A 14502-nucleotide genomic window follows, 5' to 3' on the forward strand; every position below is an offset into this window, starting at 1 on the left:
CTCATGTATAGATATTCCAAATTTTTATTTTTTTCCTCATTGAAGTAGTTTTGAAAAAAATTGCGAGCTAATACATTTGCTAGTTACGACTTTTTTGTAAATAAATTTTTGAAAAATCTCCCCTGAAAAAAAAGGCGTTATCTCGGGGTTTCTACAACTCGGGGTTTCAATTGAAAACCCGAGTTGAAAACCTGAGTTTGTAGCAGCGATGTCAGACAAGATATGAATTTTTTTTTGGGCTCAAACGAAAGAGCGGGTCGAGAAATGGCGTGCTAGGACCTCTAAAGATGGTGTTGAACCAGGGGAGACTCCTAGAACCCACTGGAAAATGTTGTCACAATTGCGCTTTTCAATTGAAAACAGACATCATCTTTAGAGAGATTTGTCATCTTTAAAGACTTCTNTTTATTCGAAGCAATTTATCTGTTTTTTAAATATCGCTTTCGATATTCGATGCGTTTATGAATAAAAATTCGGGCAATTCGAGAGCTACCGTGGCATGAGGATTTAATTGCACGAATTTTCAATTGAAATTTACAGTGAGAGGAATCAGAGATTTTGGGATTCTATTCATTCTTTGACTATGAACGGCGGAGCTATTGCATTGGATTTCATTTCAAATATGGAATGTTGAAATTCTGTTGAGTTGAGTTATTGAAATTCTGGGTTATTGAAAAAGAGGCGAATATTTCGAGCACATTGAGAAGAAAATAAAATTTTAACAGACAAATAATTTCGATAATTCTTTGCTCGTCTCCATGAAAATATCTCATACAAAATGGAGCTAAATAAAAAATATTTCACTCGTTACCTCCACGATTAGTTCACTTAAAAATTAATTTTTCGTATTTGTAAATATAAATTTTGTTCCACTAAAATCACAAATGTGCTTTCGATGCAGAGGACATTTCGAAGTAATTAATCTGCTTTTTAAATATCGCTTTCGATACTCGATGCGTTTATGAATAAATATCCGGGTAATTCGACGCCTAGCGAGGGATTTAATTACACGAATTTTCAATTGAAATCTCCAGTAAGAGATATCAGGGACTCTGGGATTTTATTCATTCTTTGAATACGAACGAGAGAGCTATTGTATTGGATTTCATTTCAAATATTGAATGTTGAAATTCTATTGAGCTGAGTTATTGAAAAAGAGGGGAGTGTTTCGAGCAATTAAGAAGAAAATAAAGTATCCACAGATAGACACTGAAAAAAAAAATTAATTTCCTGTTTTTTAGGATTGAATTCACACAACTTTATCGACTAAAAAACTGTAACTCCTTGCTTTCCTTCTCCTCAACTTTCTGGAACAACCAACTGTAATTTTACGACATATATTTTCCATCTCAAATGTTCTTTTAATGGAGCCAACGCTCCCAAGTAATTTACATCCTCTCTATTGTTCTAGTATTCCATATACAGCAATTCAAAGTGCTACTTCACAAAGACGAATGTTTCACTTAATTTACCTGTCCCTGGACGGTGAGGAAACCTCACTGGACTTCAAATTGGACTCTAGTCAATCAGCGAGTGGATTGTATCGGGCAATAACTGAGAAGCACGCTTTTTACAGCTGCGAAACAGTGAGGAGTGCCGTTACAGCACAGTTTATACGCGATCTCAAGGTATTTTTCCCACTTATTTTCAATGTTGAAGAAGTTGAGGGCACATGTAGCTATTTTGTGTAGCTGTCGAGCTAAATTTCTTTCGTTCGCCTCTGCAGGGTACTATTATCTCTATTTTTAATGAAGACTCCACACTGGGAAAAAAATACGTATTCGATATCAGGAGGACTTGTCGAGAGGTTTATGATAATGCCAGGAGAGCATTGTACTGTGAGACTACCAATATCGGGCTTCCAGAGGCCAGTCAGACGATGGATAAACATGACTGCGGGGATTGCGAGAATCCCAAGTGCAAAGTAAGCTTTTTTAAATTGATTTTCAAAGGTTTTTTTTTTTCAATAGAGATTATCTCGATAACGAGGCAATTCAGGAGACGCCAGGGAATTTTCTGAGGGGAATTTCATTAGCTTTGGAAAATGTTTGACGATATTTCGTCGTAAATTCAGACAGTTTCGGGATAATTCTATTATTCTGCAGAGAAGTAGTAAAATGTCACAGGACGGTGAATTCTGTTGTTAAGTCCAAAGTTTTCTCGACAACTATTCTAATTTTATGAGCAACAATAAAAACGACTTTTGACATTCTCTCGCAAATTCACTCAAGCCCAAGATAATCGCATTTTACGGGCTGATTTAACACGTCTTATTAAGTTTAAAATTATCTCGGCAATGATCCGTTCTAGTAGAAATTATTATTCGATCTTTTTTGTAAAGAATTTTATCAGCTACAAAAAAGTTCTTATGGCATTTCCTCGTAAACCCACTCAATTCCAGGACGTTTCCATTTTTCCAGAACGAAGTCGTAAAGTGTAAGAATGCGAGCCGATTTTCCACATCTCGTTAAAGAGAAAATTATTCGGACAACTATCCATTCTAGAGAAAATATTTACCGACACTTTTTGTAGAGAATTTCATCAGCTACAAAAAAGTCTTATTGATATTTTCCCGTAACCCGCTTCAATTTCAAGATAACCACATTTTTCCCCACTAAAATCTTGGAATACGGCAGAATGAGTCAATCTTACAAATAAAATACCACACAGTTCTCATCCTAAAATACAACTTTCAAGAGTCTCGTGAGGATCAGCCCTCCGCTTTGACATTTTCTCGTAAACTCACTCAATCCCAAGATAATCGCCTTTTTCCAGAATAAAGTCGTAAAATGTACCAGAGCAAGTAAATTCTCCCCATCTCGTTCAATTCGAAATTATCTTCACAACGATCCATTCTAGAAAAAATATCGTCGGACACATTTTGTCGAGAATTTTATCAGCTACAAAAAACCTCTTCTGACATTTCCTCTTACACCCACTCAATTTCAAGATACTCCCAATTTTCCAGAGTAAAATCGTAAAATGTAACAGAGCAAATCAATAACCCACACCTTAAATTCAAAATTATCTCGACAACGATCCATTCTAGAAAAAATATCGTCAGACACTTTTTGCAGAGAATTTTCTCGCCTACAAAAAATCTCTTCTGAATTTTTCTCGCAAACCCCTTCAATTCAATGTAATCACACCCTAAAGAAAAAAAGCCTCAGAGAACAGTGAGAAAACAATGATTTTACACCAAAAATATTAATTTCAGGAGTCGCGTGAGTGTCTAGCTCGCCTGCTAGATGCCATGCTATGCCGTATATGCATGGACCGTAGCTTGGACACAGCGCTATTTCCCTGTGGTCATGCTGTGGCGTGTTTGGACTGTGCGCGTAGATGTGAGCGTTGTCCACTGTGTCGTGCAGATATTGATCACTGTAGAACAATATATCTGCCCATTGAGCTTGCACACGTGGACAAACACAATTTCAAACATACAACAGACAACAGGAGTGAAACAACCCAAGCCCAACGACAATCTAATCCCCTGGATAACGATAATTTCATTGAACCCCAGAGCGTTGTTAATACGGCAATTTGAGAGCGGTTTGTCAAGCGAAGATTCGAGACGATTGAAAAATTACTGAGAATCTTCACTTGTAAAATTGATAGGCATCAACAAATCGATTGAATTATCATCATAATTCCCTCAGTTGTCTCGATGAATATGTTCATTGAAATGCTTGTGCGACTCGTTTTATGCTGTGATGAAAAAAATTAATTATTAATTAAGGATTAACGATATTGATGATAAAGTGCTTTAGCAGTATAAAAAAAAAAGAGAGAAAAAGAAAAACTTTCGAGGAACATTGTTGCAAATTATTTCATCAATCCCCCGATTTATTTATATTTATCTAAAAAAAATTCTGATTACAAAGGACCAATTATTTTTTTATTATCGTTGAATTTCAGATCATTTTTTTTATCATCGAAGACAAATTATTTTAAGTTTAAGACATCATTGAGGAGAATTGCCATGAAATGTATGTTCATAATGTATATAAAAACGATTTAAAAATCCAGAGGAGTCACTTTCACGATAATACAAGACTTTTACTTTGAAAATTTTTTGTTAATGATAATTGTGAAGATGTCTCTGGGGCATTTTGCAGTTTAGTGTGAATGGAGAAGTTGTTCTGAGTGGATGAGTGCGCCCTGGAGCCAGATAATGTTCATAATATCTCGAATCATGTTCAATTAAGATGTTGTTTTTTTACATTAAACGCCTGATTCACATTTTCAATTGAAGTTGAGGGGAAAATCAATCACCTAATGCATAATTAGTCAACTTCATGACTCAAAGTGATGAGATAATCATTAAAATGTGTGGGCAATCGTTGTAGTCATTCATCAATGCAATCTATGATTATTGATTATTTTTAAGAAGAAAAATTATTATTAAACCCGTAGTTATCGAAAAAAAATCTTTGATAGTACCACGCAATTGCCTTTGCAGCAAAACTGGTTAATTATTCGTTCACTCATTCATATTTTTTACTCAATCTATTAAATGAAAATTAAAGTATCGAAGAGTATTAATTATTATCGAATGAATTAAGACACTGAAACAAGGGGGAAATTTTTAACTCCTGTCAATCCCCATGTTCTCCACAGTGAGATGATTATTTTTTAATTGAGGAAGTGAAGTAATAGGAGGATCGAGGTTGTGACGGTGATTTTATGGAGTGATTATGGTAAATTATGAGTTCAATCATCGAGAAAACAAGTCTTTGTATCATTACTATGTGTCTGTCGATTAAATAATTATGATATTGATGTTTATAATGTTCGATGAAACATCATAAATTTTCAGCGATTTAATCTGTGATTGATTGCAATAAAGAGATGTATGAAACAACTGGAAATTGATTTTATTTCTTCTTTTTTTTGTTTTTAAAAATATCCCAGTGTCTTTTACAGTTTGGTACGGACCACACTACAGATTCATTTTTAATTTGAAAAAAAAAATTATGGACATTCAGCGTCGTATAAATAAATAATTGAAATTGTTTAAACTTGAAATTAAAAATTGTTTGAGTGATTTTTATGGTGGAAAATGGATTGTTTGTAAATAGTTTGGCATGAAATAGCAAAACAAATTAATTCAAATACTTCATTAATAAAAGCCACTTGAATTCCCAAAATCCTAAATAAAAAATTTCCTTCAAACAAAATCGTGACGAAGAAAAATAAATCCATCTCCATAAATCCATATCTCCTGACCGAACCATCCGATGTCGATAAATCAAAATTCATTTTAACCCCTAAGAAAAAACCTTCAAAATGGAAACAAAATCATTCAACTTCACTCTGCAAATCTCGAGTAATTGCCACTCAAATATGCTTAATCAATTCCCAATCAATTAACATCACTATTAAATTTATTAACTACCTAACTAATCATCAATTTAACTATTCAAACTATGAACTATTTACTCAATGATAAATTTACAGTGTCATATTATCAAATATTTACTGCACCATCAATCGAAAGTTAAAAATTATGAATAAAAATTAAATGAAAATAAAATGATATTAAGTTAATAAAATTATAATTAAATTATACTTCTAACTAAAAATGATTAACGTTAGTACATTTCAGGAGCGAAGCGGTAAACCGGGTTAAGTCGATTTTAACTGTTGGCCAGTTTTTGACGAATATCTCGGAATCTAAAAGAGATACAAAAATTGTTGTTATAACCTTTTTTGTAGAGCCAACTGAGGGTTACAAAAAAGGTCATGAGCAAAATTTGTTATCTCTCTTAGATTCCGAGATATTCATCAAAAAATGGCCAAAAGGAAAAATCGACTTAACCCGGTTTACTGCTTCGCTACTGATTTAAACCTTTATCAACGTAAATCGTAAATCCTCACACCATTGAAGAAATCGAGTCTAAATAAAAAATAAAATTTAAACAAACTCAAAATCCCAATCAATGCCGCGCCCTGCTCCATCGATAACTCAAGTCTCCCGACCCTCCGCCACCCCCCAGAGATGTCGCCAGCACCTCGACCACCCCCACACACCACGAATCCCCCGAAAGTCGCGAAGATGTCGTCGATATCAGTTGGCAGTCGATAGTCGACGTGCATGGACAAGGCCCGCGACTCACGCATTCACGTCCTCGCCGCCAGTCTAACAAACTCACACACCTAAAAGTGCAACTGAAGAGGGTGCCCCACTGGACGCATCATACGCACCAACTCCCGAGGCCGGCTGTCACATGCAAGTCAATCAGACGCCAAATCCCCCCCCCCCCCCTGAGTTACAATCGACTTGTCATTTCCCAGTGGAATAATCATCGATAAATTATTCACAAAAAGTTTGTGGTAACCAAGTGCTGAGTAACCTGCAACTCATTCCCATCCATCAATATCTTATACCCAGTGCAAAGCATTTCATTGAAAATCCCCGTAAATTGTCGCGAGTGAATAAACAATGGGAAATTTTTTCCTAAAAATGACCTGAAATTCATCCCCTCGCAAGTGTTCCCGGACAAATTCGAAAATGAAGAGGGATACGGCCGGTGAATTTTGACGCCGAAGGCACGCCAGAGGCGACAAAACGCCCCGAAAAATCCGAGTTCACCATCCAAATGACCTCAACGGTCGTTTCCCCCCCGAAATTCCATCACAATCAGCACTGACCCATCGAAACATCCCAGGAACATTTCAAAAAACACATCAGGGATGACGACGAGGCCCCAGAGTCCAACAGTGAGATTGAAGAACTACCCTGCAATTACAAAGCCCTACAGAATAACTAACAAAAGAAAAAAGACCAACAAAACAATGAGCAACAACTGATAAACTCCGGCAAACTGACGTCTCGAGAGGCGAAGTGAAAACGAGAAAAAAAAAAATTACAAGTCTCTAGAAAGGAAGATGAGCGCTGCGGTATACACCCTGTACGGGTTCGCAGTGTTCTTCATGATCTTCTGGGTGTGCCTATGGATAGTACACATACTGGCACTGATATGCGGCCGTTGGAAGTTGCATCGTAAACCAGTACAGGTGGCAAACAGCTACGAGGTACCATTGCCTGGTGTATCAATACTCAAGCCCCTGATGGGCATTGATCCAAATTTATTCAACAATTTGGAGACATTCTTCACACTTGACTATCCAACATACGAGATTCTCTTCTGCGTCGAGGACGAGTCGGATCCTGTACTGATGCTTGTCCGTAAATTAATGGAGAACTACTCGAACATTGAGACACGATTGTTCATAGGTGGTTGCCGTGTCGGTGTAAATCCAAAGATAAATAATATGCATCCAGCTTACGAGGCTGCCAAATACGAGTTAATACTCATTAGCGATAGTGGAATTAGAATGAAGGAGGACACACTCCTTGACATGGTTGGATACATGGCTGACAATGTTGGTCTTGTGCATCAGTTGCCATTCACAAGTGACAGAAGTGGCTTTGCCGCGGCCTATGAGAAAATTTATTTTGGTACTGTACAATCCCGAATGTATCTTGCTGCTGATGTACTCAGAATAAATTGTCACACTGGTATGTCAGCCCTTATACGTAAAGCACCACTCGATGAAGTCGGTGGATTAAAAACATTTGGTGTTTATCTTGCTGAGGATTTTTTTTACGCTAAATCATTGACTGATCGGGGCTGGCGTATGGCTGTATCATCACAGCCGGCATTGCAAAACAGTGGACACTGTGAAATGCACACATTTCAAGCGAGATTGAGACGATGGGCTAAACTCAGAGTTGCTATGCTTCCAACAACTATTTTACTGGAGCCATTGAGTGAGTGTCTTATACTTGGTGCTTGTGCATCATGGTCTGCTGCATTACTATTCGAATGGGATTCACTTGTTTTTTATCTTGTTCATATACTAATGTGGTTTATGCTTGATTGGACGATGCTGTGTATTGTACAGAATAGTCCATTACCACTGAATAAGTTGGAATTTATGTGCGGATGGATTCTCAGTGAAATAACGAGACCTTATTTGTTTATACAGGCTGTGCTTGATCCTCTTATACAGTGGCGGTCTAGGGTTTACAAGCTTAAGTGGGGGGGACTTGCTGAGGAAGTTAAGGCTAAGGTTAAATATTAATTTGGTAATGGGGGTGAGGGGATGGGGGGATTTTTTGTATTGATGTGGTGATTCACTTTGTTGGATTGGATTTCGTCGAAGGATACTGCTCGATTTTTTTCACTATAAAATTCGTTGATTGACCGGAAATGCGATAAGAAATTGTGGACAGCGATGAATTAATTTTTTTTGGGCAAGAACAATCGATTTTTTTTACTGAAATGTCCTTTGGAAATAATTACCGCACAGAAGGCTATTGATAAATTCTGCGGATTTTCTGCTGCTCTTGATATACAGAAATTTGGAATTGAAAATATTTTATGGTGAATTAGTCTGTTGATATATTTTCTGTAAAAATTCTTCGGCAGAAATTTTTCCCGTTTTCGTTTGAGAGTTGAAGTAAAAAATTGAAAATGCGAGCTCTGGAAAAAATTTGAATTTTGAACAGAAATTGTTTCTAATTAATTTTTTCACGCGTTAAATTGAAGGATAACATTTTATCAACCGCTATAAAATGCTTATTTCCTCACAAAGCGGTCACCACATTCACTGAATTTTTTGACAATTTTATTAGTTTTTTAACAACTCAATCGATAAATTCCGCAGCCCTTCTCCCCTTTCGATTTACAGAAATTTTCAGTTGAAAATATTCTACAGAAAACATGAACGAATTAAAAAATTTCTAGACAAATCATTAGTGCACAAATTTTCTAAATTCGTCTCCCTTTATTTTTCTTTTTTTTTTCATTAAAAAATTGAAACCAAAACAAAGAATATCAATGGATTTCATCTACCGAATATTTCCTATTTGACATTTCCACTACATAAAATACGGCGCGGAAAACCACAGAATATTTAATAGAAATTACTTCTCCCAATTTTTTTCCTGCGTTCCCCTCTAAAATTCACGAATAAAACGAATTTCAAGCGCTATAAAATGCACATTTCCTCGTAAAACAATGCTCCCCAGTGACTAAAACCAGCAGAACAAAATATCCACCCCATCCCCTCGATATTTCTACTCATACCTCAAGAGAAAAAAAAACAAATCAGACAGTGTACATCTCCATTCCACAATTTGCCTAGATGTTAAATATGCCTATAGGTGTGTTCCGTTTTTATAGCGCGAATATCTAGCGTAAGACTCGATGATAATGGCTGATTCCGTTGACTGAATAATTGTACATATTTAAAAAAAAATTCTTCATCGTTGTATCGATTCATCCTATACTGATATTTTTAGTGGGAAGATGTGCCTACAGGTGTATATTCGCTCAAGAGCATATTTAATAGACATTTCATATCAAACTCGACGAAAGAATAAAAAAAAAACAATTTTCTATAAAACGAATTTCGAATATTTGAATATTAAAAATTTCATATATTAACATTTGAATCGTCATTGATGGAACGTTAGTACAATTTCTACGGAATGCTCGACAAATGATCTTTCTTCTTTTACATTATTTAACGTTATTCTTATCTGGCAGAGAGACAAATTTATGATTAGGCTGAATGAACCAGTATTTATTGGTTTTTCTTTTGTATTTCTCTCCCTCCGTGCAATATCTTTCCATCATCAACACCTGCTCTTCCCTCAACCGAATTATACGATACAATCGTTGGGGATAAGGGAATTGAACATTTTTCTCAGTGCCATGCGCACGTGTGTTGCTATGACGTGACACTGAGGAAATTGTCCATGTCCTTGTCCCCCGTACATCGATGAGAGTGAAAATAGTCTAGTGCTGTATGAGAGCATCACAAGTAGCCCATCGAATATGCCAAGAGGAGACAGGGTCATCGATGAGGAAAGATCATTGCTATTGATGGGTTATTCATCGTTGTACATGTATTATGTATGTAATTTTGTCATCATGAGGTGAATATCACTGTTGGATAGGTCGGAATAATTCTCCCCGGTTGTAAATTACTGCGGTATTTCTATTTTATTTCAATTGCGGTTTACCGAGATAGAGGCATATGCGTGGGAAATTGTCGGTTTTAACGTTACGATCAGGATGAGGCTGAAGGCAGGGAAGTATTTGCCAGCGGAACATTCGATTTTGGGGGGTACAAACATTTTTAAGTCGTGAGCAAAATTATTCGCGGAGGAAGAAAATCTGCAATTTCACGTGGAGTTTATATTTTTTGTAAAATCGCCGGATTTTCGCGATTTTTTTTTTGGGAATGCGCGGAATTTTGTGCAAGTGAAATAAATCTTCCTTGTATCGACCCAAAATTCATTAAATTTTTAGAATTCTTTAGAGAGTTTGAGAAGCTTCCAGGAAGTTCTAGAATTTTCCAGAAGTTTCTACGGTGATTGCGGTCTTATGGAAGACCCTCGTCTTTATTAGAATTTTCAAGTGGATTCAAGATTTCTTTGGAAAAACCCCGCAAATTTTTTTTTCCAGAAAACCGGAGAATTTTGAATAATTTTCTAAAAAAGCAGAGAATTTTCTCGAATTTTCTATAAAACTGGAGAATTCCCTCATTTTTTAAAAGAAAAAGCACTGAATTTTCCACAAAAATTCAGCTGCTGCATAATTTTTTTTCTAAACTGACCTCGCGTGATGGTAGAGCTCTCAAAAACCTTAACTGAATTTTCCGCTGACAAATACTCCGTCAGTTTCAGCTTCATATAATTAATCTATAATGGAAATTATTCCGCACTACCTCCGTACTATTTTTACCTTTCCACTCAGTATTTTCCCGAAAAAATGAACAAAATTAATGTTAAAATGCGTCGATTAGTCTGAAAATACTGTAACAATCACAAAAACTCATCAGGAAAGCTGGAATAATCAAGTGGGAACTGTTTATTTATACTTTTTTATGAAATTAAATGAAAATAAATCTCAATACCCGAAAAAGCTTTCACATTTTATTAATTTATTGTTGTCGTGTTGGTCGGTAAAAAAAGTTTTTTTTTTCTATTTATTATTTTTAATGAACAAAAATCTCAACCAGGTTATGGTGAACAAGTGGTCCATGCACTAAACGTATACGCGGATACTTATATTAGTATTAGTTAGAATTAAAAATCGAGCAGCAGAGAACAAAATATTGATGATGAGTCTGTTAAAATAATCACAACTCTACCATTGATATATTTTCATTTTCATAATTTTATCGAAATCATTGCAGTTTCATGTAAATAAATAAATGTAGATGTTATTTTTTGCCCATGAGTGATCAATATGTACAAAAATTATTGAAAAGATGAGAAGAGATTGGAGAAATGGAGAAAAAACAATGGAAAATAAATGAATCTCAAACTGAAAGAGTCTTCTGTCGAAATTATTAAACCTATCATTAGATTTAATTCCTCGAGTATTCACTGAATTGACTTGAATTTATTCAACAACTTGGAGACATTCTTCACGATGGACAACGTCTAAAATTCTATTCTGCATTGACGATGAGTCAGATCTTGTGCTGATCCTCGTGAGAAAATTTATGGAGAACTATTCCATTCATAGGGGAATGCTTGCCTCTTTTTCTATTTTTTAATTAAATATTGATGAATGAAGCCTTAACGTTCTCATAACTGAGTGCTCAATTTTCAATAAAAATTATTGAAAAAAAGAGAAAAGATTGTAGAAATCAAGAACAAAAAAGAAAAATTAATCTGCTGTTTAAAGGGTCTTTTATCGTAATTATTGAATTCTATTCTATTTTTAAAATGTGTCAGAACTCATTCAATCACAGGGAATCGCTGTCGTTTTTTTAATTTTCATTTTCGAAATAAATCATTAAAAATTATCGAAATTATATTCATGAATGGAGCTTTTAAAAAACTCTAATGCTGCCATTCAAAAAATTATCATGTTGATAATCCAATAAAATTATTGAAATTTGACGTGAATATTTAAATTTAAAAGACATTTTCGACTCTGAAGGCATCTTGTCAAAAATTATCAGAAAATAAACAGGAAAAATGAATGAATCAAATGTAAACGGTCTGTTATGGTAATCATTAACCCTGCCACTGACAATAATGTCTGGAGTATCAGAAGACAATCAAAATATTATCACGCTATTTGAAGTGCTGCCACTGTGGATTAACAGGTAAGTGCGCGATAACACGAAATAAATGTTAATATTATCCCTACTGGATGCCGCATGAGTCATATTTTTTAATGAATAATAAAACTAATGAAGAGCTTGGACGGCATGTGGAATTAAGCCGCAGCCTTGAAATACAATACCATGTGGAGTTTCGTGATGACATGTTCTGGGCTTGTTCGCGGGTTACCACTGTCACATGACCCTAACAAACTTTCAACATAAAAATACCAGTATATCCAGTTTTAATGTTTTATTTTATGGTAATACGTTTCGTATTTCTCTTGAGAGAAACCACGGCTAGAAGCAATCTCTGGAATACGAATGAGCAAAAGCTAATATAGATAAATTCTATTGAATTTTAATTGAAAATTATGTTTTTTTCCATTGTAAAAAATGTTTAATAGAAACTATTTTATTTTTTATATTTTTATATTTTATGTTTTGAATTCCTCAACATTGATATACCAATTCCAATTTTTTTTACTTCATTTTTTTTCTATAGACAATAGACAATAGAATATTTTCTATAGACAATATTTCAACAGAATAAGTTGTACAGAGAAAAACTTTGCAAATTCAATATTGAAAATTAATTATAGAAAATGTCCAATAAAAACCAAACGAAAAACCTTGGAAAATTTAGAAAATTTCAATGGAATTCTTTTCTTTTTTTCTGTAGAATATTCTCCATTGGCCATGTCTACTGAGAAAAACACAGACGACATGCGGATTTATTCCGTAGAATCGGCCAAAAATTGATAAAAATTTCCATAGAAATTCACCAGAATTTTATTCCCACGTAAAGCTCTCTCCATCGACCGTATTATTCCAATAATTTCATTTATCTAACCAGCAAGCTCGCCCTCCACTGAATCATATTAATCCTCATGCATATAATGGCTTCCGCATTGAGACATCAAGAGGAATAAGAAATGTAGGATAAGGCCCCCCGCCTGAAATCGATACCCTATCCTATGAATAAACTACAATGCAAAATGATGATTCTCCAACTGCAATGCCTTCGGCACACGATCGAAACTTGCCAGTTTTGCTTGGCATGAAACCATCGGGTCATTGGGTTGGCTGTTGTTAACATGGATATAGGGTTTGGCAAGGTCGATGTCTATCGACTTTTCATGCTTTAATACAGAAGATCTCATTGTTGATAGAAAATCTTGTTTTATCAGGCATCCCCTACTCTTTTTACCGTACACGATGGAAAGCAGACGTCGACGACTTGTCCCGTGAATCATTACGGTTCAAGGGAGATTGAGTGTGAGTAATAGTGGCTGAGTAGGCAGTCTTTATACTGTCTCTGCTAGTTGTCATTTTTTATGATGTTTTAATGCTCGGAGTTGCGTCCGGGGTGCGTCAGGCTTTAGTTTATCGTCAGAACTTAATTCATGACAGGACCACATGATTTTATTTTCAAGCTAATACATTTTGGAATTCAAATTTAAGGATATTTTTTATCATGTGAAATGCTTCCATTTCAGTCCAAGTTTCCAGACATTTTATAATGATTTTATTATTTAAATTTGCAGGTCTAAATGTAAATCTCGATATTGAACTGTTAGAAGACATTCTTTTGATTGGAAAAAGGCAATTGTTTAAAATTATGAGCATTTTCTATAAATGATTTATAAACAATCGATTTTCCACTATAAAAATCATTTGTTTTTAGAATTTGACCAGAAATAGATTTTATGCTTTAAAAATAATGTTTCCGAAAGTTCAAACAATATCAATTATTTATTTATCAACAACGAATGTTTTAATGACGAAAAATGCAATTCTAATTTTAATAACAATTACCATTTTTTCAAATTTTTCAAATTGTAAAAGATACTTGGCCATCCTTAACCATGAATTTCATGTTTCAATGTGATTTTGTGTTCAGACCTGATTTAACGTCCAGACTTTACCTCAATCTAAACATAAAATCAATCAATCTAGACGTAAAATCAACTCGAGACCTAAATAACGTTTAAATAAATGCTGGAAAACCCTCGGAATAAAAACCCCAATGACATGAGTCAAAAGTGACGGTGCACATCCTGTCATCGTCCAATGCAAAAACAATGAAAAAAAAAAAGTATCAGAGTTCACTACAACAAAATAAACACGAATGCTCTTTCTCTCATAATCTTTGCACGCTATACACCGAGAGTACAACGAATCAAGGTCACTGCGTCGCATTGCGAGAAGACTTTGAATATCACGGTGGCATAATTCATACCCACTTGCACCATGTACCAACGATAAACAGGATAACATTGTTACATATAGCAAGGCCTAGTGATCAGAAAATAATAAAACTAGGCAATGGGTTACCAAGACTACGATAGTGATTGTTCAATC

At 35.0% G+C, this 14502-nt stretch overlaps 2 protein-coding genes across 2 annotated transcripts in view; both read left to right on the plus strand.

Annotated features, from left to right (window-relative positions):
* LOC107038525 (E3 ubiquitin-protein ligase MYLIP) overlaps positions 1-3845 on the plus strand; it is a 23131-nt gene extending 19286 nt beyond the window's left edge. The window contains exons 5-7 of the mRNA XM_015257674.1: positions 1412-1628; positions 1727-1924; positions 3218-3845. Of these exons, the coding sequence (XP_015113160.1) occupies positions 1412-1628; positions 1727-1924; positions 3218-3547 (745 nt within the window). The 3' untranslated portion in view covers positions 3548-3845. The remainder of the gene's footprint in view (positions 1-1411; positions 1629-1726; positions 1925-3217) is intronic.
* Positions 3846-6088: 2243 nt separating this feature from the next.
* LOC107038526 (ceramide glucosyltransferase) lies at positions 6089-8762 on the plus strand. Its single transcript, XM_015257675.1, has one exon. The coding sequence runs from the start codon at positions 6892-6894 to the stop codon at positions 8089-8091; it is 1200 nt and encodes a 399-aa protein (XP_015113161.1). The 5' UTR covers positions 6089-6891; the 3' UTR covers positions 8092-8762.
* The last annotated feature ends 5740 nt before the right edge of the window (positions 8763-14502 follow it).

This window comes from Diachasma alloeum, unplaced genomic scaffold (assembly GCF_001412515.2).
Source record: "Diachasma alloeum isolate Michigan unplaced genomic scaffold, Dall2.0 Dall_scaffold_00285, whole genome shotgun sequence".
In the NCBI taxonomy this organism is placed as follows: domain Eukaryota; kingdom Metazoa; phylum Arthropoda; class Insecta; order Hymenoptera; family Braconidae; genus Diachasma; species Diachasma alloeum.